The sequence below is a fragment of the Bufo bufo genome, chromosome 6, assembly GCF_905171765.1.
Source record: "Bufo bufo chromosome 6, aBufBuf1.1, whole genome shotgun sequence".
Classification (NCBI taxonomy): Eukaryota; Metazoa; Chordata; class Amphibia; order Anura; family Bufonidae; genus Bufo; species Bufo bufo.
Window position 1 is genome coordinate 428,611,934 of NC_053394.1, and position 25,437 is coordinate 428,637,370.

The window sequence follows — 25,437 nt, forward strand, 5'->3', positions numbered from 1 at the left end:
CTGATTAAATAACTTAACATCACCTCTTTAAGTCAAAATGAGGTTCTGCAGCAGCTGCGGTGTATGAGTGCCCCCAAATGATGCCACAAAATGCCCTATATAATGCCAACTGGAGTTTCCTAAGCTTTGCCACTGTGCCAGTAATGATACCCAAATGGTGCCCATCCACACCCTCCTAGGGACAGTACACCCAACACCATGCCAGCCAAAGTGTCCACCCAAACCTTCCCATCACAAATACCCCATTTGACTGGTACCATATACTGTGCCAACCAAAGCCCCCCTAAAAGTGCCAGTCCAAACACTCTATACCGTCCCCCCACAGGGTATCCTGTATAACACCCGCAAAACGGCCTCCCCAAAAACTGCCCTGGCAATGACCACAAACTGTGCCCCATCAGACAGTGCCAACCATCGCAGAGCCTCCAGCAGCACTCATCGGTGACACACAGCTTCTGCAGGCAGAGCCGCTGGGCGCCGCTTATCTCCATACATCAGTATAACGAGGCCCCTTCTCTGTCCACTGCAGACCATCGTCCCATCTCCGGAGCCGATGGTTATCTTCAGGTCATTGTCTTCTGATCACCCCATTGTCTCATCATCCAAAATAAAAAGCTCCCTCCATAACTGAGCGGGGAAGTTCCTCTGCGGGCCCCCAGCAGGTATGTGACCTATGACCCTCCAATGTGTAAGTCCTTCCAGCCTCTCCTGACGCCCTGGTGTGCACCCGAGGGGATTTACACACAAAGAACGCTCCACCTTCCAAGGTCTGGGCCACAAAAAGTTCAGAGCAGAGTGGAGGAGACCATCAAGAGCACCTTCACCACCCTGGGGAGAAGATGGCAGGTAACGTGACCCCTGGTTTATTATGGATTTTTCTGCCCCCGATTTCCCATGCCCTGTCTATAATGATCTTCCCCTCCCCCATGGCCGGTCCAGTTTTTCCACTGTACATGACCAGTCAGTGCTATTTACTAAAGATGTCCTTATATGTTGTAGTACACAGTGCGGCACATTCAGAGCTGCGATCAGAACGCTGCACCTGATCTCTACTACAGTGTTCCATAGAGTATCCCAATATTAAAGCTTTGCTTAGTAATGATAGTTGAAGTCACATCCTGTATTATACTCCAGAGCTGCACTCACTATTCTGCTGGTGCAGTCACTGTGTACATACATTACTTATCCTGTACTGATCCTGAGTTACATCCTGTATTATACTCCAGAGCTGCACTCACTATTCTGCCAGTGCAGTCACTGTGTACATACATTACTTATCCTGTACTGATCCTGAGTTACATCCTGTATTATACTCCAGAGCTGCACTCACTATTCTGCTGGTGCAGTCACTGTGTACATACATTACATTACTTATCCTGTACTGATCCTGAGTTACATCCTGTATTATACTCCAGAGCTGTGCTCACTATTCTGCTGGTGCAGTCACTGTGTACATACATTACTTATCCTGTACTGATCCTGAGTTACATCCTGTATTATACTCCAGAGCTGCACTCACTATTCTGCTGGTGCAGTCACTGTGTACATACATTATATAACTTATCCTGTACTGATCCTGAGTTACATCCTGTATTATACTCCAGAGCTGCACTCACTATTCTGCTGGTGCAGTCACTGTGTACATACATTACTTATCCTGTACTGATCCTGAGTTACATCCTGTATTATACTCAAGAGCTGCACTCACTATTCTGCTGGTGCAGTCACTGTGTACATACATTACTTATCCTGTACTGATCCTGAGTTACATCCTGTATTTTACTCCAGAGCTGCACTCACTATTCTGCTGGTGCAGTCACTGTGTACATACATTACTTATCCTGTACTGATCCTGAGTTACATCCTGCATTATACTTCAGAGCTGCAATCACTATTCTGCTGGTGCAGTCACTGTGTACATACATTACTTATCCTGTACTGATCCTGAGGTACATCCTGTATTATACTCCAGAGCTGCACTCACTATTCTGCTGGTGCAGTCACTGTGTACATACATTACTTATCCTGTACTGATCCTCAGTTACATCCTGTATTATACTCCAGAGCTGCACTCACTATTCTGCTGGTGCAGTCACTGTGTACATGCATTACTTATCCTGTACTGATCCTGAGTTACATTCTGTATTATACTCCAGAGCTGCACTCACTATTCTGCTGGTGCAGTCACTGTGTACATACATTACTTATCCTGTACTGATCCTGAGTTACATCCTGTATTATACTGCAGAGCTGCACTCACTATTCTGCTGGTGCAGTCACTGTGTACATACATTACTTATCCTGTACTGACCCTGAGTTACATCCTGTATTATACTCCAGAGCTGCACTCACTATTCTGCTGGTGCAGTCACTGTGTACATACATTACTTATCCTGTACTGATCCTGAGTTACATCCTGTATTATACCCCAGAGCTGCACTCACTATTCTGCTGGTGCAGTCACTGTGTACATACATTACTTATCCTGTACTGATCCTGAGTTACATCCTGTATTATACCCCAGAGCTGCACTCACTATTCTGCTGGTGCAGTCACTGTGTACATACATTACTTATCCTGTACTGATCCTGAGTTACATCCTGTATTATACTCCAGAGCTGCACTCACTATTCTGCTGGTGCAGTCACTGTGTACATACATTATATAACTTATCCTGTACTGATCCTGAGTTACATCCTGTATTATACTCCAGAGCTGCACTCACTATTCTGCTGGTGCAGTCACTGTGTACATACATTACTTATCCTGTACTGATCCTGAGTTACATCCTGTATTATACTCAAGAGCTGCACTCACTATTCTGCTGGTGCAGTCACTGTGTACATACATTACTTATCCTGTACTGATCCTGAGTTACATCCTGTATTTTACTCCAGAGCTGCACTCACTATTCTGCTGGTGCAGTCACTGTGTACATACATTACTTATCCTGTACTGATCCTGAGTTACATCCTGCATTATACTTCAGAGCTGCAATCACTATTCTGCTGGTGCAGTCACTGTGTACATACATTACTTATCCTGTACTGATCCTGAGGTACATCCTGTATTATACTCCAGAGCTGCACTCACTATTCTGCTGGTGCAGTCACTGTGTACATACATTACTTATCCTGTACTGATCCTCAGTTACATCCTGTATTATACTCCAGAGCTGCACTCACTATTCTGCTGGTGCAGTCACTGTGTACATGCATTAGTTATCCTGTACTGATCCTGAGTTACATTCTGTATTATACTCCAGAGCTGCACTCACTATTCTGCTGGTGCAGTCACTGTGTACATACATTACTTATCCTGTACTGATCCTGAGTTACATCCTGTATTATACTGCAGAGCTGCACTCACTATTCTGCTGGTGCAGTCACTGTGTACATACATTACTTATCCTGTACTGACCCTGAGTTACATCCTGTATTATACTCCAGAGCTGCACTCACTATTCTGCTGGTGCAGTCACTGTGTACATACATTACTTATCCTGTACTGATCCTGAGTTACATCCTGTATTATACCCCAGAGCTGCACTCACTATTCTGCTGGTGCAGTCACTGTGTACATACATTACTTATCCTGTACTGATCCTGAGTTACATCCTGTATTATACCCCAGAGCTGCACTCACTATTCTGCTGGTGCAGTCACTGTGTACATACATTACTTATCCTGTACTGATCCTGAGTTACATCCTGTATTATACTCCAGAGCTGCACTCACTATTCTGCTGGTGCAGTCACTGTGTACATACATTATATAACTTATCCTGTACTGATCCTGAGTTACATCCTGTATTATACTCCAGAGCTGCACTCACTATTCTGCTGGTGCAGTCACTGTGTACATACATTACTTATCCTGTACTGATCCTGAGTTACATCCTGTATTATACTCAAGAGCTGCACTCACTATTCTGCTGGTGCAGTCACTGTGTACATACATTACTTATCCTGTACTGATCCTGAGTTACATCCTGTATTATACTCCAGAGCTGCACTCACTATTCTGCTGGTGCAGTCACTGTGTACATACATTACTTATCCTGTACTGATCCTGAGTTACATCCTGCATTATACTTCAGAGCTGCAATCACTATTCTGCTGGTGCAGTCACTGTGTACATACATTACTTATCCTGTACTGATCCTGAGGTACATCCTGTATTATACTCCAGAGCTGCACTCACTATTCTGCTGGTGCAGTCACTGTGTACATACATTACTTATCCTGTACTGATCCTCAGTTACATCCTGTATTATACTCCAGAGCTGCACTCACTATTCTGCTGGTGCAGTCACTGTGTACATGCATTACTTATCCTGTACTGATCCTGAGTTACATTCTGTATTATACTCCAGAGCTGCACTCACTATTCTGCTGGTGCAGTCACTGTGTACATACATTACTTATCCTGTACTGATCCTGAGTTACATCCTGTATTATACTGCAGAGCTGCACTCACTATTCTGCTGGTGCAGTCACTGTGTACATACATTACTTATCCTGTACTGACCCTGAGTTACATCCTGTATTATACTCCAGAGCTGCACTCACTATTCTGCTGGTGCAGTCACTGTGTACATACATTACTTATCCTGTACTGATCCTGAGTTACATCCTGTATTATACCCCAGAGCTGCACTCACTATTCTGCTGGTGCAGTCACTGTGTACATACATTACTTATCCTGTACTGATCCTGAGTTACATCCTGTATTATACCCCAGAGCTGCACTCACTATTCTGCTGGTGCAGTCACTGTGTACATACATTACTTATCCTGTATTGATCCTGAGTTACATCCTGTATTATACTCCAGAGCTGCACTCACTATTCTGCTGGTGCAGTCACTGTGTACATACATTACTTATCCTGTATTGATCCTGAGTTACATCCTGTATTATACTCCAGAGCTGCACTCACTATTCTGCTGGTGCAGTCACTGTGTACATACATTATATAACTTATCCTGTACTGATCCTGAGTTACATCCTGTATTATACTCCAGAGCTGCACTCACTATTCTGCTGGTGCAGTCACTGTGTACATACATTACTTATCCTGTACTGATCCTGAGTTACATCCTGTATTATACTCAAGAGCTGCACTCACTATTCTGCTGGTGCAGTCACTGTGTACATACATTACTTATCCTGTACTGATCCTGAGTTACATCCTGTATTTTACTCCAGAGCTGCACTCACTATTCTGCTGGTGCAGTCACTGTGTACATACATTACTTATCCTGTACTGATCCTGAGTTACATCCTGCATTATACTTCAGAGCTGCAATCACTATTCTGCTGGTGCAGTCACTGTGTACATACATTACTTATCCTGTACTGATCCTGAGGTACATCCTGTATTATACTCCAGAGCTGCACTCACTATTCTGCTGGTGCAGTCACTGTGTACATACATTACTTATCCTGTACTGATCCTCAGTTACATCCTGTATTATACTCCAGAGCTGCACTCACTATTCTGCTGGTGCAGTCACTGTGTACATGCATTACTTATCCTGTACTGATCCTGAGTTACATTCTGTATTATACTCCAGAGCTGCACTCACTATTCTGCTGGTGCAGTCACTGTGTACATACATTACTTATCCTGTACTGATCCTGAGTTACATCCTGTATTATACTGCAGAGCTGCACTCACTATTCTGCTGGTGCAGTCACTGTGTACATACATTACTTATCCTGTACTGACCCTGAGTTACATCCTGTATTATACTCCAGAGCTGCACTCACTATTCTGCTGGTGCAGTCACTGTGTACATACATTACTTATCCTGTACTGATCCTGAGTTACATCCTGTATTATACCCCAGAGCTGCACTCACTATTCTGCTGGTGCAGTCACTGTGTACATACATTACTTATCCTGTATTGATCCTGAGTTACATCCTGTATTATACTCCAGAGCTGCACTCACTATTCTGCTGGTGCAGTCACTGTGTACATAGTAACATAGTACATAAGGCCGAAAAAAGACATTTGTCCATCCAGTTCCGCCTGTCATCCTGCAAGTTGATCCAGAGGAAGGCAAAAAAAAAAACTGTGAGGTAGAAGCCAATTTTCCCCACTTTAGGGGAATAAAAAATTCCTTCCCGACTCCAATCAGGCAATCAGAATAACTCCCTGGACCAACGACCCCTCTCTAGTAGCTATAGCCTGTAATATTATTACACTCCAGAAATACATCCAGGCCCCTCTTGAATTCCTTTATTGTACTCACCATCACCACCTCCTCAGGCAGAGAGCTCCATAGTCTCACTGCTCTTACCGTAAAGAATCCTCTTCTATGTTTGTGTACAAACCTTCTTTCCTCCAGACGCAGAGGATGTCCCCTCGTCACAGTCACATTCCTGGGGATAAATAGATGATGGGATAGATCTCTGTACTGACCCCTGATATATTTATACATAGTAATTAGATCTCCCCTCAGTCGTCTTTTTTCTAACGTGAATAACCCTAATGTTGATAATCTTTCAGGGTACTGTAGTTGCCCCATTCCAGTTATTACTTTAGTTGCCCTCCTCTGGACCCTCTCCAGCTCTGCTATGTCTGCCTTGTTTACAGGAGCCCAGAACTGTACACAGTCCTCCATGTGTGGTCTGACTAGTGATGTGTAAAGTGGCAGGACTATGTTCTTATCACAGACATCTATGCCCCTTCTGATGCAACCCATTATCTTATTGGCCTTGGCAGCAGCTGCCTGACACTGGTTTTTGCAGCTTAGTTTGCGGTTTATTAAAATTCCTAGATCCTTTTCCATGTCAGTGTTACCGAGTGTTTTACCATTTAGTATGTACGGGTGACTTGCATTATTCCTTCCCATGTGCATAACCTTACATTTGTCAGTGTTAAACCTCATCTGCCACTTATCTGCCTAAGCCTCCAATCTATCCAGATCCCTCTGTAGTAGTATACTGTCCTCTGTAGTATATATAGTATACTGTCCTCTGTAGTATATATACAGTATACTGTCCTCTGTAGTATATATACAGTATACTGTCCTCTGTAGTATATATAGTATACTGTCCTCTGTAATATATATAGTATACTGTCCTCTGTAGTATATATACAGTATACTGTCCTCTGTAGTATATATACAGTATACTGTCCTCTGTAGTATATATATACAGTATACTGTCCTCTGTAGTATATATACAGTATACTGTCCTCTGTAGTATATATGCAGTATACTGTCCTCTGTAGTATATATACAGTATACTGTCCTCTGTAGTATATATACAGTATACTGTCCTCTGTAGTATATATACAGTATACTGTCCTCTGTAGTATATATAGTATACTGTCCTCTGTAGTATATATAGTATACTGTCCTCTGTAGTATATATACAGTATACTGTCCTCTGTAGTATATATATACAGTATACTGTCCTCTGTAGTATATATACAGTATACTGTCCTCTGTAGTATATATATACAGTATACTGTCCTCTGTAGTGTATATACAGTATACTGTCCTCTGTAGTGTATATACAGTATACTGTCCTCTGTAGTGTATATATACAGTATACTGTCCTCTGTAGTGTATATACAGTATACTGTCCTCTGTAGTGTATATACAGTATACTGTCCTCTGTAGTGTATATATACAGTATACTGTCCTCTGTAGTATATATAGTATACTGTCCTCTGTAGTGTATACAGTATACTGTCCTCTGTAGTATATATACAGTATACTGTCCTCTGTAGTATATATACAGTATACTGTCCTCTGTAGTATATATATACAGTATACTGTCCTCTGTAGTGTATATACAGTATACTGTCCTCTGTAGTATATATACAGTATACTGTCCTCTGTAGTATATATACAGTATACTGTCATCTGTAGTGTATATATACAGTATACTGTCATCTGTAGTGTATATATACAGTATACTGTCCCCTGTAGTGTATATATACAGTATACTGTCCCCTGTAGTATATTTACAGTATACTGTCCTCTGTAGTATATATATATATATATATATATATAGTATACTGTCCTCTGTAGTATATATATATATATATATATACAGTATACTGTCCTCTGTAGTATATATACAGTATACTGTCCTCTATATATACTACAGAGGACAGTATACTGTATATATACTACAGAGGACAGTATACTGTATATATATATATATATATATATATATATATATAATACAGAGGACAGTATACTGTATATATACTACACAGTATACTGTCCTCTGTAGTGTATATACAGTATACTGTCCTCTTCAGTGTAAATTACTTTACACAGTTTAGTGTCATCTGCGAAAATTGATACTTTACTATGCAAGCCTTCTACAAGATCATTAATAAATATATTGAAGAGAATAGGGCCCAATACTGACCCCTGAGGTACCCCACTAGTGACAGTGACCCGATCTGAGTGTGTACCGTTAATAACCACCCTCTGTTTTCTATACATACATTACTTATCCTGTACTGATCCTGAGTTACATCATGAATTATACTCCAGAGCTGCACTCACTATTCTGCTGGTGCAGTCACTGTGTACATACATTACTTATCCTGTACTGATCCTGAGTTACATCATGAATTATACTCCAGAGCTGCACTCACTATTCTGCTGGTGCAGTCACTGTGTACATACATTACTTATCCTGTACTGATCCTGAATTACATCCTGTATTATACTCCAGAGCTGCAATCACTATTCTGCTGGTGAAGTCACTGTGTACACACATTACTTATCCTCTACTGATCCTGAGTTACATCCTGTATTATACTCCAGAGCTGCACTCACTATTCTGCTGGTGCAGTCACTGAGTACATACATTACTTATCCTGCACTGATCCTGAGTTACATCCTGTATTATACTCCAGAGCTGCACTCACTATTCTGCTGGTGCAGTCACTGTGTACATACATTACTTATCCTGCACTGATCCTGAGTTACATCCTGTATTATACTCCAGAGCTGCACTCACTATTCTGCTGGTGCAGTCACTGTGTACATACATTACTTATCCTGTACTGATCCTGAGTTACATCCTGTATTATACTCCAGAGCTGCACTCACTATTCTGCTGGTGCAGTCACTGTGTACATACATTACTTATCCTGTACTGATCCTTAGTTACATCCTGTATTATACCCCAGAGCTGCACTCACTATTCTGCTGGTGCAGTCACTGTGTACACACACATTATTGATCTTGAGTAACATCCTGTATTGTTCTCCAGCATTCCCTTCTTGTTCAGGGTCTATGCTGTGGTTGACTAGCTTGTAATATCTAGAGGTTTTATAAATAGGTGTCACACTGTTGCACTGTAAATCACAGCGACCGTCTCCATTTCATGGATTAAATCTCAGCACAGAAGAAGCAGAGCTTGTTGTGGACACTTCCCTTACAGACAATCAGTGCCGTCTCCTGACGTCTCCAGACATGATTCAGCATCGAAAGGATCCGAGGAGCTACCTAGAGATAGAGGAGCAGCTGAAGAACGTTCTCCGAACGTCCGTCCTCATCCCGTGTGGACACGTTCAGGGCGGATGTGTCAGCGAAGCGTGGAAGTTTCACACAGATGAGGGGCGAGTGTTTGTGAAGTGCAATTATAGAGATCAGGTGAGACAGTCGTCATAATATATGGTATGGAGCAGTATTATAGTAGTTATATTCTTGTACATAGGAGCAGTATTATAGTAGTTATATTCTTGTACATAGGAGCAGTATTATAGTAGTTATATTCTTGTACATAGGAGCAGTATTATAGTAGTTATATTCCTGTACATAGGAGCAGTATTATAGTAGTTATATTCTTGTACATAGGAGCAGTATTATAGTAGTTATATTCTTGTACATAGGAGGCAGTATTATAGTAGTTATATTCCTGTACATAGGAGCAGTATTATAGTAGTTATATTCTTGTACATAGGAGGCAGTATTATAGTAGTTATATTCCTGTACATAGGAGGCAGTATTATAGTAGTTATATTCTTGTACACAGGAGGCAGTATTATAGTAGTTATATTCTTGTACATAGGAGCAGTATTATAGTAGTTATATTCTTGTACATAGGAGCAGTATTATAGTAGTTATATTCTTGTACATAGGAGGCAGTATTATAGTAGTTATATTCTTGTACATAGGAGCAGTATTATAGTAGTTATATTCCTGTACATAGGAGCAGTATTATAGTAGTTATATTCTTGTACATAGGAGCAGTATTATAGCAGTTATATTCCTGTACATAGGAGCAGTATTATAGTAGTTATATTCTTGTACATAGGAGCAGTATTATAGTAGTTATATTCTTGTACATAGGAGGCAGTATTATAGTAGTTATATTCCTGTACATAGGAGGCAGTATTATAGTAGTTATATTCTTGTACATAGGAGCAGTATTATAGTAGTTATATTCCTGTACATAGGAGCAGTATTATAGTAGTTATATTCTTGTACATAGGAGCAATATTATAGCAGTTATATTCCTGTACATAGGAGCAGTATTATAGTAGTTATATTCTTGTACATAGGAGCAGTATTATAGCAGTTATATTCCTGTACATAGGAGCAGTATTATAGTAGTTATATTCCTGTACATAGGAGCAGTATTATAGTAGTTATATTCTTGTACATAGGAGCAGTATTATAGTAGTTATATTCTTGTACATAGGAGGCAGTATTATAGTAGTTATATTCTTGTACATAGGAGGCAGTATTATAGTAGTTATATTCTTGTACATAGGAGGCAGTATTATAGTAGTTATATTCTTGTACATAGGAGCAGTATTATAGTAGTTATATTCTTGTACATAGGAGCAGTATTATAGTAGTTATATTCTTGTACATAGGAGCAGTATTATAGTAGTTATATTCTTGTACATAGGAGCAGTATTATAGTAGTTATATTCTTGTACATAGGAGGCAGTATTATAGTAGTTATATACTTGTACATAGGAGCAGTATTATAGTAGTTATATTCTTGTACATAGGAGCAGTATTATAGTAGCTATAGTCTTGTACATAGGAGCAGTATTATAGTAGTTATATTCTTGTACATAGGAGCAGTATTATAGTAGTTATATTCTTGTACATAGGAGGCAGTATTATAGTAGTTATATACTTGTACATAGGAGCAGTATTATAGTAGTTATATTCTTGTACATAGGAGCAGTATTATAGTAGTTATGTTCTTGTACATAGGAGCAGTATTATAGTAGTTATATTCTTGTACATAGGAGCAGTATTATACTAGTTATATTCTTGTACATAGGAGTAGTATTATAGTAGTTATATTCTTGTACATAGGAGCAGTATTATAGTAGTTATATTCCTGTACATAGGAGCAGTATTATAGTAGTTATATTCTTGTACATAGGAGCAGTATTATAGTAGATATATTCTTGTACATAGGAGCAGTATTCTAGTAGTTATATTCTTGTACATAGGAGGCAGTATTATAGTAGTTATATTCTTGTACATAGGAGGCAGTATTATAGTAGTTATATTCTTGTACATAGGAGGCAGTATTATAGTAGTTATATTCTTGTACATAGGAGCAGTATTATAGTAGTTATGTTCTTGTACATAGGAGCAGTATTATAGTAGTTATGTTCTTGTACATAGGAGCAGTATTATAGTAGTTATATTCTTGTACATAGGAGCAGTATTATAGTAGATATATTCTTGTACATAGGAGGCAGTATTATAGTAGTTATATTCTTGTACATAGGAGGCAGTATTATAGTAGTTATATTCTTGTACATAGGAGGCAGTATTATAGTAGTTATATTCTTGTACATAGGAGCAGTATTATAGTAGTTATGTTCTTGTACATAGGAGCAGTATTATAGTAGTTATGTTCTTGTACATAGGAGCAGTATTATAGTAGTTATGTTCTTGTACATAGGAGCAGTATTATAGTAGTTATATTCTTGTACATAGGAGCAGTATTATAGTAGTTATATTCTTGTACATAGGAGCAGTATTATAGTAGTTATATTCTTGTACATAGGACGCAGTATTATAGTAGTTATTTTCCTGTACATAGGAGCAGTATTATAGTAGTTATATTCTTGTACATAGGAGGCAGTATTATAGTAGTTATATTCTTGTACATAGGAGCAGTATTATAGTAGTTATATTCTTGTACATAGGAGCAGTATTATAGCAGTTATATTCTTGTACATAGGAGCAGTATTATAGTAGTTATATTCTTGTACATAGGAGGCAGTATTATAGTAGTTATATTCTTGTACATAGGAGGCAGTATTATAGTAGTTATATTCTTGTACATAGGAGCAGTATTATAGTAGTTATATTCTTGTATATAGGAGCAGTATTATAGTAGTTATATTCTTGTACATAGGAGCAGTATTATAGTAGTTATATTCTTGTACATAGGAGCAGTATTACAGTAGTTATATTCTTGTACATAGGAGGCAGTATTATAGTAGATATATTCTTGTACATTGGAGCAGTATTATAGTAGTTATATTCTTGTACATAGGAGACAGTATTATAGTAGTTATATTCTTGTACATAGGAGGCAGTATTATAGTAGTTATATTCTTGTACATAGGAGGCAGTATTATAGTAGATATATTCTTGTACATTGGAGCAGTATTATAGTAGTTATATTCTTGTTCATAGGAGACAGTATTATAGTAGTTATATTCTTGTACATAGGAGCAGTATTATAGTAGTTATATTCTTGTACATAGGAGCAATATTATAGTAGTTATATTCCTGTGAATAGGAGCAGTATTATAGTAGTTATATTCTTGTACATAGGAGCAGTATTATAGTAGTTATATTCCTTTACATAGGAGGCAGTATTATAGTAGTTATATTCCTGTACATAGGAGCAGTATTATAGTAGTTATATTCCTGTGAATAGGAGCAGTATTATAGTAGTTATATTCTTGTACATAGGAGGCAGTATTATAGTAGATATATTCCTGTACATAGGAGCAGTATTATAGTAGTTATATTCTTGTACATAGGAGGCAGTATTATAGTAGTTATATTCTTGTACATAGGTGCAGTATTATAGTAGTTATATTCTTGTATATAGGAGCAGTATTATAGCAGTTATATTCCTGTACATAGGAGCAGTATTATAGTAGTTATATTCTTGTACATAGGAGGCAGTATTATAGTAGTTATATTCTTGTACATAGGAGCAGTATTATAGTAGTTATATTCTTGTACATAGGAGCAGTATTATAGTAGTTATATTCTTGTACATAGGAGCAGTATTATAGTAGTTATATTCTTGTACATAGGAGGCAGTATTATAGTAGTTATATTCTTATACATAGGAGGCAGTATTATAGTAGTTATATTCTTGTACATAGGAGCAGTATTATAGTAGTTATATCCTTGTACATAGGAGCAGTATTATAGTAGTTATATTCTTGTACATAGGAGCAGTATTATAGTAGTTATATTCTTGTACATAGGAGCAGTATTATAGCAGTTATATTCTTGTACATAGGAGGCAGTATTATAGCAGTTATATTCTTGTACATAGGAGCACAATGTTGGTCAGTAAAGTACATACGTAACTTATTTTTATGACTTTGTATTTTTTCTTTATTGCAGGCTTTGATCATGTTTAATGGGGAAATGGCAAGTTTAGAGGCAATTAGGAAAACCTGTACTGTGCGAGTGCCACAACCCGTCACCTTGACTGAGCTACCAGCAGGGGGAGCTGTATTAATTTTGGAATGTATGGATTTGAAACCTATTGGCAAGTAAGCAGTATATAGATGTGCATAGTCCTGGTTCCCCTCAGTAATCACTGGAGGTACTTATTACATGGAGCACAATTAACGATATGTGTTTTTAGTGGATAGAAGAAGACAGAACATTTTAAGGGACGATTTGCAGATGAGTCCAAGACCAATAGGTGGATATTGAAACATTATTTATCTATTTTAGATTTGCTGAAAAACTGGGGGACCAGTTGGCAAATTTGCATGTACATAATAGGCTAATGCAAATTGAAATGCTGAAAAACAGTGGAACGATAGGTGAGCACAACAGGAAAGACTGTGAGAGTGCAGTAAAATTCACTGTTATGATACCGATTATATACTTGTCCTGAGTTACAGCCTATATTATACTCCAGAGCTGCACTCACTATTCTGCTGGTGCAGTCACTGTGTACATTACATTACTTATCCTGTACTGATACTGAGTTACATCCTGTATTATACTCCAGAGCTGCACTCACTATTCTGCTGGTGCAGTCACTGTGTACATACATTACTTATCCTGTACTGATCCTGAGTTACATCCTGTATTATACTCCAGAGCTGCACTCACTATTCTGCTGGTGCAGTCACTGTGTACATACATTACTTATCCTGTATTGATCCTGAGTTACATCCTGTATTATACTCCAGAGCTGCACTCACTATTCTGCTGGTGCAGTCACTATGTACATATATTACTTATCCTGTACTGATCTTGAGTAACATCCTGTATTATACTCCAGAGCTGCACTCACTATTCTGCTGGTGCAGTCACTGAGTACATACATTACTTATCCTGCACTGATCCTGAGTTACATCCTGTATTATACTCCAGAGCTGCACTCACTATTCTGCTGGTGCAGTCACTGTGTACATACATTACTTATCCTGCACTGATCCTGAGTTACATCCTGTATTATACTCCAGAGCTGCACTCACTATTCTGCTGGTGCAGTCACTGTGTACATACATTACTTATCCTGTACTGATCCTTAGTTACATCCTGTTTTATACCCCAGAGCTGCACTCACTATTCTGCTGGTGCAGTCACTGTGTACACACACATTATTGATCTTGAGTAACATCCTGTATTGTTCTCCAGCATTCCCTTCTTGTTCAGGGTCTATGCTGTGGTTGACTAGCTTGTAATATCTAGAGGTTTTATAAATAGGTGTCACACTGTTGCACTGTAAATCACAGCGACCGTCTCCATTTCATGGATTAAATCTCAGCACAGAAGAAGCAGAGCTTGTTGTGGACACTTCCCTTACAGACAATCAGTGCCGTCTCCTGACGTCTCCAGACATGATTCAGCATCGAAAGGATCCGAGGAGCTACCTAGAGATAGAGGACCAGCTGAAGAACGTTCTCCGAACGTCCGTCCTCATCCCGTGTGGACACGTTCAGGGCGGATGTGTCAGCGAAGCGTGGAAGTTTCACACAGATGAGGGGCGAGTGTTTGTGAAGTGCAATTATAGAGATCAGGTGAGACGGTCGTCATAATATATGGTATGGAGCAGTATTATAGTAGTTATATTCTTGTACATAGGAGCAGTATTATAGTAGTTATATTCTTGTACATAGGAGCAGTATTATAGTAGTTATATTCTTGTACATAGGAGCAGTATTATAGTAGTTATATTCCTGTACATAGGAGCAGTATTATAGTAGTTATATTCTTGTACATAGGAGGCAGTATTATAGTAGTTATATTCCTGTACATAGGAGGCAGTATTATAGTAGTTATATTCTTGTACACAGGAGGCAGTATTATAGTAGTTATATTCTTGTACATAGGAGCAGTATTATAGTAGTTATATTCTTGTACATAGGAGCAGTATTATAGTAGTTATATTCTTGTACATAGGAGGCAGTATTATAGTAGTTATATTCTTGTACATAGGAGCAGTATTATAGTAGTTATATTCTTGTACATAGGAGCAGTATTATAGTAGTTATATTCTTGTACATAGGAGCAGTATTATAGTAGTTATATTCCTGTACATAGGAGCAGTATTATAGTAGTTATATTCTTGTACATAGGAGCAGTATTATAGCAGTTATATTCCTGTACATAGGAGCAGTATTATAGTAGTTATATTCTTGTACATAGGAGCAGTATTATAGTAGTTATATTCTTGTACATAGGAGGCAGTATTATAGTAGTTATATTCCTGTACATAGGAGGCAGTATTATAGTAGTTATATTCTTGTACATAGGAGCAGTATTATAGTAGTTATATTCCTGTACATAGGAGCAGTATTATAGTAGTTATATTCTTGTACATAGGAGCAATATTATAGCAGTTATATTCCTGTACATAGGAGCAGTATTATAGTAGTTATATTCTTGTACATAGGAGCAGTATTATAGCAGTTATATTCCTGTACATAGGAGCAGTATTATAGTAGTTATATTCCTGTACATAGGAGCAGTATTATAGTAGTTATATTCTTGTACATAGGAGCAGTATTATAGTAGTTATATTCTTGTACATAGGAGGCAGTATTATAGTAGTTATATTCTTGTACATAGGAGGCAGTATTATAGTAGTTATATTCTTGTACATAGGAGGCAGTATTATAGTAGTTATATTCTTGTACATAGGAGCAGTATTATAGTAGTTATATTCTTGTACATAGGAGCAGTATTATAGTAGTTATATTCTTGTACATAGGAGCAGTATTATAGTAGTTATATTCTTGTACATAGGAGCAGTATTATAGTAGTTATATTCTTGTACATAGGAGCAGTATTATAGTCGTTATATTCTTGTACATAGGAGCAGTATTATAGTAGTTATATTCTTGTACATAGGAGCAGTATTATAGTAGTTATATTCTTGTACATAGGAGCAGTATTATAGTAGTTATATTCTTGTACATAGGAGCAGTATTATAGTAGTTATATTCTTGTACATAGGAGCAGTATTATAGTAGTTATATTCTTGTACATAGGAGGCAGTATTATAGTAGTTATATACTTGTACATAGGAGCAGTATTATAGTAGTTATATTCTTGTACATAGGAGCAGTATTATAGTAGCTATAGTCTTGTACATAGGAGCAGTATTATAGTAGTTATATTCTTGTACATAGGAGCAGTATTATAGTAGTTATATTCTTGTACATAGGAGGCAGTATTATAGTAGTTATATACTTGTACATAGGAGCAGTATTATAGTAGTTATATTCTTGTACATAGGAGGCAGTATTATAGTAGTTATATTCTTGTACATAGGAGCAGTATTATAGTAGTTATATTCTTGTATATAGGAGCAGTATTATAGTAGTTATATTCTTGTACATAGGAGCAGTATTATAGTAGTTATATACTTGTACATAGGAGGCAGTATTATAGTAGATATATTCTTGTACATTGGAGCAGTATTATAGTAGTTATATTCTTGTACATAGGAGACAGTATTATAGTAGTTATATTCTTGTACATAGGAGCAGTATTACAGTAGTTATATTCTTGTACATAGGAGGCAGTATTATAGTAGATATATTCTTGTACATTGGAGCAGTATTATAGTAGTTATATTCTTGTACATAGGAGACAGTATTATAGTAGTTATATTCTTGTACATAGGAGGCAGTATTATAGTAGTTATATTCTTGTACATAGGAGGCAGTATTATAGTAGATATATTCTTGTACATTGGAGCAGTATTATAGTAGTTATATTCTTGTTCATAGGAGACAGTATTATAGTAGTTATATTCTTGTACATAGGAGCAGTATTATAGTAGTTATATTCTTGTACATAGGAGCAATATTATAGTAGTTATATTCCTGTGAATAGGAGCAGTATTATAGTAGTTATATTCTTGTACATAGGAGGCAGTATTATAGTAGATATATTCCTGTACATAGGAGCAGTATTATAGTAGTTATATTCTTGTACATAGGAGCAGTATTATAGTAGTTATATTCTTGTACAGAGGAGCAGTATTATAGTAGTTATATTCTTGTACATAGGTGCAGTATTATAGTAGTTATATTCTTGTATATAGGAGCAGTATTATAGCAGTTATATTCCTGTACATAGGAGCAGTATTATAGTAGTTATATTCTTGTACATAGGAGGCAGTATTATAGTAGTTATATTCTTGTACATAGGAGCAGTATTATAGTAGTTATATTCTTGTACATAGGAGCAGTATTATAGTAGTTATATTCTTGTACATAGGAGCAGTATTATAGTAGTTATATTCTTGTACATAGGAGCAGTATTATAGTAGTTATATTCTTGTACATAGGAGGCAGTATTATAGTAGTTATATTCTTGTACATAGGAGCAGTATTATAGTAGTTATATTCTTGTACATAGGAGCAGTATTATAGTAGTTATATTCTTGTACATAGGAGGCAGTATTATAGTAGTTATATTCTTATACATAGGAGGCAGTATTATAGTAGTTATATTCTTGTACATAGGAGCAGTATTATAGTAGTTATATCCTTGTACATAGGAGCAGTATTATAGTAGTTATATTCTTGTACATAGGAGCAGTATTATAGTAGTTATATTCTTGTACATAGGAGCAGTATTATAGCAGTTATATTCTTGTACATAGGAGGCAGTATTATAGCAGTTATATTCTTGTACATAGGAGCACAATGTTGGTCAGTAAAGTACATACGTAACTTATTTTTATGACTTTGTATTTTTTCTTTATTGCAGGCTTTGATCATGTTTAATGGGGAAATGGCAAGTTTAGAGGCAATTAGGAAAACCTGTACTGTGCGAGTGCCACAACCCGTCACCTTGACTGAGCTACCAGCAGGGGGAGCTGTATTAATTTTGGAATGTATGGATTTGAAACCTATTGGCAAGTAAGCAGTATATAGATGTGCATAGTCCTGGTTCCCCTCAGTAATCACTGGAGGTACTTATTACATGGAGCACAATTAACGATATGTGTTTTTAGTGGATAGAAGAAGACAGAACATTTTAAGGGACGATTTGCAGATGAGTCCAAGACCAATAGGTGGATATTGAAACATTATTTATCTATTTTAGATTTGCTGAAAAACTGGGGGACCAGTTGGCAAATTTGCATGTACATAATAGGCTAATGCAAATTGAAATGCTGAAAAACAGTGGAACGATAGGTGAGCACAACAGGAAAGACTGTGAGAGTGCAGTAAAATTCACTGTTATGATACCGATTATATACTTGTCCTGAGTTACATCCTGTATTATACTCCAGAGCTGCACTCACTATTCTGCTGGTGCAGTCACTGTGTACATACATTACTTATCCTGTACTGATCCTGAGTTACATCCTGTATTATACTCCAGAGCTGCACTCACTATTCTGCTGGTGCAGTCACTGTGTACATACATTACTTATCCTGTACTGATCCTGAGTTACATCCTGTATTATACTGCAGAGCTGCACTCACTATTCTGCTGGTGCAGTCACTGTGTACATACATTACTTATCCTGTACTGATCCTGAGTTACATCCTGTATTATACCCCAGAGCTGCACTCACTATTCTGCTGGTGCAGTCACTGTGTACATACATTACTTATCCTGTACTGATCCTGAGTTACATCCTGTATTATACCCCAGAGCTGCACTCACTATTCTGCTGGTGCAGTCACTGTGTACATACATTACTTATCCTGTACTGATCCTGAGTTACATCCTGTATTATACTCCAGAGCTGCACTCACTATTCTGCTGGTGCAGTCACTGTGTACATACATTACTTATCCTGTACTGATCCTGAGTTACATCCTGTATTATACCCCAGAGCTGCACTCACTATTCTGCTGGTGCAGTCACTGTGTACATACATTACTTATCCTGTACTGATCCTGAGTTACATCCTGTATTATACTCCAGAGCTGCACTCACTATTCTGCTGGTGCAGTCACTGTGTCCATACATTACTTATCCTGTACTGATCCTGAGTTACATCCTGTATTATACTGCAGAGCTGCACTCACTATTCTGCTGGTGCAGTCACTGTGTACATACATTACTTGTCCTGTACTGATCCTGAGTTACATCCTGTATTATACCCCAGAGCTGCACTCACTATTCTGCTGGTGCAGTCACTGTGTACATACATTACTTATCCTGTACTGATCCTGAGTTACATCCTGTATTATACCCCAGAGCTGCACTCACTATTCTGCTGGTGCAGTCACTGTGTACATACATTACTTATCCTGTACTGATCCTGAGTTACATCCTGTATTATACTCCAGAGCTGCACTCACTATTCTGCTGGTGCAGTCACTGTGTACATACATTACTTATCCTGTACTGATCCTGAGTTACATCCTGTATTATACTCCAGAGCTGCACTCACTATTCTGCTGGTGCAGTCACTCTGTACATACATTACATTACTTATCCTGTACTGATCCTGAGTTACATCCTGTATTATACTCCAGAGCTGCACTCACTATTCTGCTGGTGCAGTCACTGTGTACATACATTACTCATCCTGTACTGATCCTGAGTTACATCCTGTATTATACTCCAGAGCTGCACTCGCTATTCTGCTGTTTGATACTGGACATTGTTATCCAGCTTGCTGTAGACACTAGCTCGTATAATGCAGATGACTGTACTGTTTCTTGTGTTTAGACACTGAACAGGGAGAGAACGCTGAAAACCTGACCTGAGAGATTGCTCACTTCCACATAGCTAGACTAGTGATATTTTAACCCCTTAGGGACACATGACGTACCGGTACGTCATGTGTTGTTCCAATCACCGCCGCACGGTGATCGGAACAAGGTGCCAGCTCAAATCATTGAGCAGGCACCTCGGCTAAATGCGCGGGGGGGTCCTGTCAATTCAGACCTGCGGTTTGCGGCTTTTACCTGGTGCGGCGGCGGTGCCATCGGGTCCCCATGCGGCTGTAGGGGGGACCCAACGGCATGGAAGGCAGCGCAATGTCTATGGAAGGCATCGCGCTTGCCTTCCGGTGACGAGCCTGTGAGATCTAGCCCCCTGGATCTCACAGGCCGGAAGCTGTATGAGTAATACACACAGTATTACTCATACAGCCAATGCATTCCAATACAGAAGTATTGGAATGCATTGTAAAGGAATATACCCCCCAAAGTTCAAGTCCCAAAGTGGGACAAAAAATTAAGTGAAAAAAAAAAAGTTAAAAGTTTCAAGTAAAAATAAACAAAAACGTAATTTTCCCCAAATAAAGTAAAAAAAAATTGGTAAAAAATAGGGGGGGGGGAGTGTACATATTAGGTATCGCCGCGTCCGTATCAACCGGCTCTATAAACATATCACCTGACCTAACCCCTCAGATGAACACCGTAAAAAAAAAAAAAAAACTGTGCTAAATAAACAATTTTATTGTCACCTTACATCACAAAAAGTACAACAGCAAGCGATAAAAAAGGCATTTGCCCACCAAAATAGTACCAATCTAACCGTCACCTCATCCTGCAAAAAATTAGCCCCTACCTGAGACAATCGCCCAAAAAAAAAAAAAACTATGGCTCAGAATATGTAGACACTAAAACATATTTTTATTTTTTGTTTGAAAAAAGCTGTTATTGTGTAAAACTTACATAAATAAAATAAAAAAAGTATACATATTTGGTATCGCCGCGTTCGTATCGACCGGCTCTAAAAAAAAAAAAAATCACATGACCTAACCTCTCAGATGAACACCGTAAAAATTTTTAAATAAAAACTGTGTTAAATAAACCATTTTTTGTCACCTTATATCACAAAAAGTGTAATAGCAAGCGATCAAAAAGTCACACGCACCCAAAAATAGTGCCAATCAAACAGTCATTTCATCCCGCAAAAATCATACCCTACCCAAGGTAATCGCCCAAAAACTGAAACAATTATGGCTCTCAAACTATGGAAACACTAAAACATGATTTTTTTTTTGCTTCAAAAATGAAATCATTGCGTAAAACTTGCCTAATATGTATACTTTTTTTTTTTCTGTATCGCCGCGTCCGTGACAACCTGGTCTATAAAAATATCACATGATCTAACCTGTCAGATGAATGTTGTAAATAACAAAAAATAAAAACGATGCCAAAACAGCTATTTCTTGTTACCTTGCCTCATAAAAAGTGTAATATAGAGCAACCAAAAATCATATTTACCCTAAACTAGTACCAACAAAACTGCCACCCTATCCTGTAGTTTCTGAAATGGGGCCTTTTTTTTGGAGTTTCTACTCTAGGGGTGCATCAGGGGGCTTCAGATGGGACATGGTGTCAAAAAACCAGTCCAGCAAAATCTGCCTTCCAAAAACCGTATGGCATTTCTTTCCTTCTGCGCCCTGCCGTGTGCCCGTACAGCAGTTTACGACCACATATGGGGTGTTTCTGTAAACTACAGAATCAGAGCCATAAATATTGAGTTTGGTTTGGCTGTTAACCCTTGCATTGTAACTGGAAAAAATGGATTAAAATGGAAAATCTGCCAAAAAAGTAAAATTTTGAAATTGTATCTCTATTTTCCATTAATTCTTGTGGAACACCTAATGGGTTAACGACGTTTGTAAAATCAGTTTTGAATACCTTGAAGGGTGTAGTTTCTAGAATGGGGTCATTTTTGGGTGGTTTCTATTATGTAAACCTCGCAAAGTGACTTCAGACCTGAACTGGTCCCTAAAAATTGGGTTTTTGAAAATTTCTGAAAAATCTCAAGATTTGCTTCTAAACTTCTAAGCCTTGTAACATCCCCAAAAAAGAAAATATCATTCCCAAAATGATCTAAACATGAAGTAGAGATATGGGGAATGTAAAGTAATAACTATTTTTGGAGGTATTACTATGTATTATAGAAGTAGAGAAATTGAAACTTGCAAATTTGCTATTTAAAAAAAAAAAAATGGTAAATTTGGTATTTTTTTATAAATAAAAATGAATTTTCTTGACTTCATTTTACCAGTGTCATGAAGTACAATATGTGACAAAAAAACAGTCTCAGAACGGCCTGGATAAGTCAAAGTGTTTTTAAAGTTAATTAGCACTTAAAGTGACACTGGTCAGATTTGCAAAAAATGGCCTGGTCCTTAACCTCCTCAGGACCGCCGTACGCAGGATTGCGTCTTTGCGGCGGTCCTGTTTCTCTGGGTGGACGCGCCGGTGCGTCCTCTCGCGAGACGCGAGATTTCGGGCATTGCCGGCCCGCGCATGCGCATCGCGGGCCGGCAAAAGTTAAAGAACAAGTTCGTCACCAGCCTGCCAGCAACGATCATTGGCTGGCAGGCTGGCGATTTTCAAAAAATCCAATCCAAAGTCATATAACAGATCATATTAGTAAATATGATCTGTTATATGGCTTCTCTGCTCCTGTGCTGGTCCTTTTCGTCGGTTGGATCCAGCACAGAAGCAGACTGAACTGTGAGTACACCAAACACTACACCTTAGCCCCAGATCACCCCCCTGCACCCCAATTAACCCTTTGATCACCCATTTGATCGCCCCTGTCAATCACTAGTGAAAGACAAAAAGTGATCAGTGTAAACTGTCACTTTTTTTTTTTCACTAGTATTGGCTGTTAGGTTTTAGGGATAGTTTAGGCCCCTTGGTTAGGTAGTTAGCGTCAGTTAGCGCCCAGCCCACCGCACCGCAGTCCCTTATTCGCTGATTAGCGTATCGCTAATCAGCATTTGTACTTTTATAGTATCTGTAAGTGATCAAAACTGATCACGGTCAGATCTATAATAGTATTAGTGTCACCTTAGCTCGCCCTCCACCCAAAACGCAGTGTTTGCCCGATCAGGCCTGATCGGTCGCCCACACGTGCGTTCACCCACGCCCGCCCCACCGCAATGACAACATTTTTTATTTATTTTGATCACTGCACATTCATTTTACACGCACTGCGGCGATAAAAAAATCAGTTTTGATATTTTTTATCAACCGCACCGGCCTCCGGTACTTCGCTAGCCTCCCCTTTGTAAGACAGGCTTGCTTTTTTTCTTGGGTAGTCTCAGGGAATACCCCTAAATTTAGTAGTCCAAAATGTCAAACAGGGGGTATTCTTCTGAAGAGGCCTACAGGATTCTGACCCAGTCGGATGAGGAGTGGGAACCCTCATCTGACGAATCTAGCGGGTCAGAATTTGAACCTGTAGAAAGCAGTGGCTCTCTGACCCAAAGTTCGGACGAGGAGGTGGAGGTCCCTGGCAGCACCAGGCGTACCCGGCCCCATGTCGCTAGACCACAGGTTGCGCAGGATCCGCTTCAAGAGCAGCAGAGTGGGGCTGTCGCTGCCGGATCACGTGGTGAGGCATACACCAGCAGCGCAGCCCTTCCTGGACCTAGTACCAGCACTGCCGTACAACATGGTGACGTGGCGAGCACCAGAAGGGCAGTTGAAGCTGGTACGGTGGCACGTGCACTAGTTACCCCGTCGCAGCCACCGCACAGACAGGCCCGTAGAGCCCCTAGAATCCCTGAGGTGCTGGCAAACCCTGATTGGCAGTCACCAACTTCAGCCGCACCTGTAGTTCCCCCTTTCACCGCCCAGTCTGGAGTTCGGGTTGAGACGGCTCAAATCGGTTCGGCCCTGGGATTTTTTGAGCTGTTCTTGACTGCGGAGCTCTTGGACTTAGTCGTGGCAGAGACAAACCGGTATGCCACACAATTTATATCCGCCAACCCGGGAAGCTCTTATGCCCAGCCTTTCCGGTGGAAACCAGTCCAAGTTTCCGAACTTAAAATTTTTCTGGGCCTTCTCCTCAACATGTGTCTAACTAAAAAGCATGAATTGCGGTCATATTGGTCCACGAACCCGATTCATCACATGCCCATGTTCTCTGCTGCTATGTCCAGGGCACGATTTGAGACCATCCTGCGTTTCCTGCACTTTAGCAACAACACCACCTCCCGTCCCAGAGGCCACCCAGCTTTTGACCGGCTCCACAAAATTCGGCCCCTCATAGACCACTTCAACCAGAAATTTGCAGATTTGTATACCCCCGAGCAAAACATCTGCATAGACGAGTCCCTAATACATTTTACCGGGCACCTTGGCTTCAAACAATACATCCCAAGCAAGCGTGCCCGGTATGGGGTCAAATTGTATAAGCTCTGTGAAAGGGCCACAGGCTATACCCACAAATTTCGGATCTATGAGGGAAAAGATCAGACCCTGGAGCCGGTCGGTTGCCCTGACTACCTGGGGAGCAGTGGGAAGACAGTCTGGGACTTGGTGTCACCCTTATTCGGCAAGGGGTACCATCTTTATGTGGACAATTTCTACACAAGTGTGGCCCTCTTTAGGCATTTGTTTCTAGAACGGATTTGCGCCTGTGGCACCGCGCGAACTAGTCGTGTGGGCTTCCCCCAACGGCTCGTTACCACCCGTCTTGCAAGGGGGGAGAGGGCTGCCTTGTGTAACGAAGAACTGCTCGCGGTGAAATGGAGAGACAAGCGTGACGTTTACATGCTCTCCTCCATTCACGCAGACACGACAATCCAAATTGAAAGGGCAACCCGTGTCATTGAAAAGCCCCTCTGTGTCCACGACTATAATGCGCTCATGGGAGGGGTGGACTTCAATGACCAGATGTTGGCTCCGTATTTAGTTTCCCGACGCACCAGACGCTGGTATAAGAAGGTGTCTGTATATTTAATTCAATTGGCGCTGTATAATAGTTTTGTTCTCTACAGTAAGGCTGGGAGAA

At 39.2% G+C, this 25,437-nt stretch overlaps 2 protein-coding genes across 2 annotated transcripts in view; both read left to right on the top strand.

The window, feature by feature from the left end:
* WDR45B (WD repeat domain 45B) overlaps positions 1-25,437 on the top strand; it is a 123,981-nt gene that overhangs the window by 71,849 nt on the left and 26,695 nt on the right.
* Positions 705-25,437, top strand: part of LOC121005925 (ketosamine-3-kinase-like) — a 35,527-nt gene continuing 10,794 nt past the window's right edge. Inside the window, exons 1-4 of the mRNA XM_040438759.1 lie at positions 705-846; positions 9,425-9,636; positions 13,621-13,772; positions 13,960-14,072. Coding sequence (XP_040294693.1) covers positions 840-846; positions 9,425-9,636; positions 13,621-13,772; positions 13,960-14,072 — 484 coding nt within the window. The 5' untranslated portion in view covers positions 705-839. The remainder of the gene's footprint in view (positions 847-9,424; positions 9,637-13,620; positions 13,773-13,959; positions 14,073-25,437) is intronic.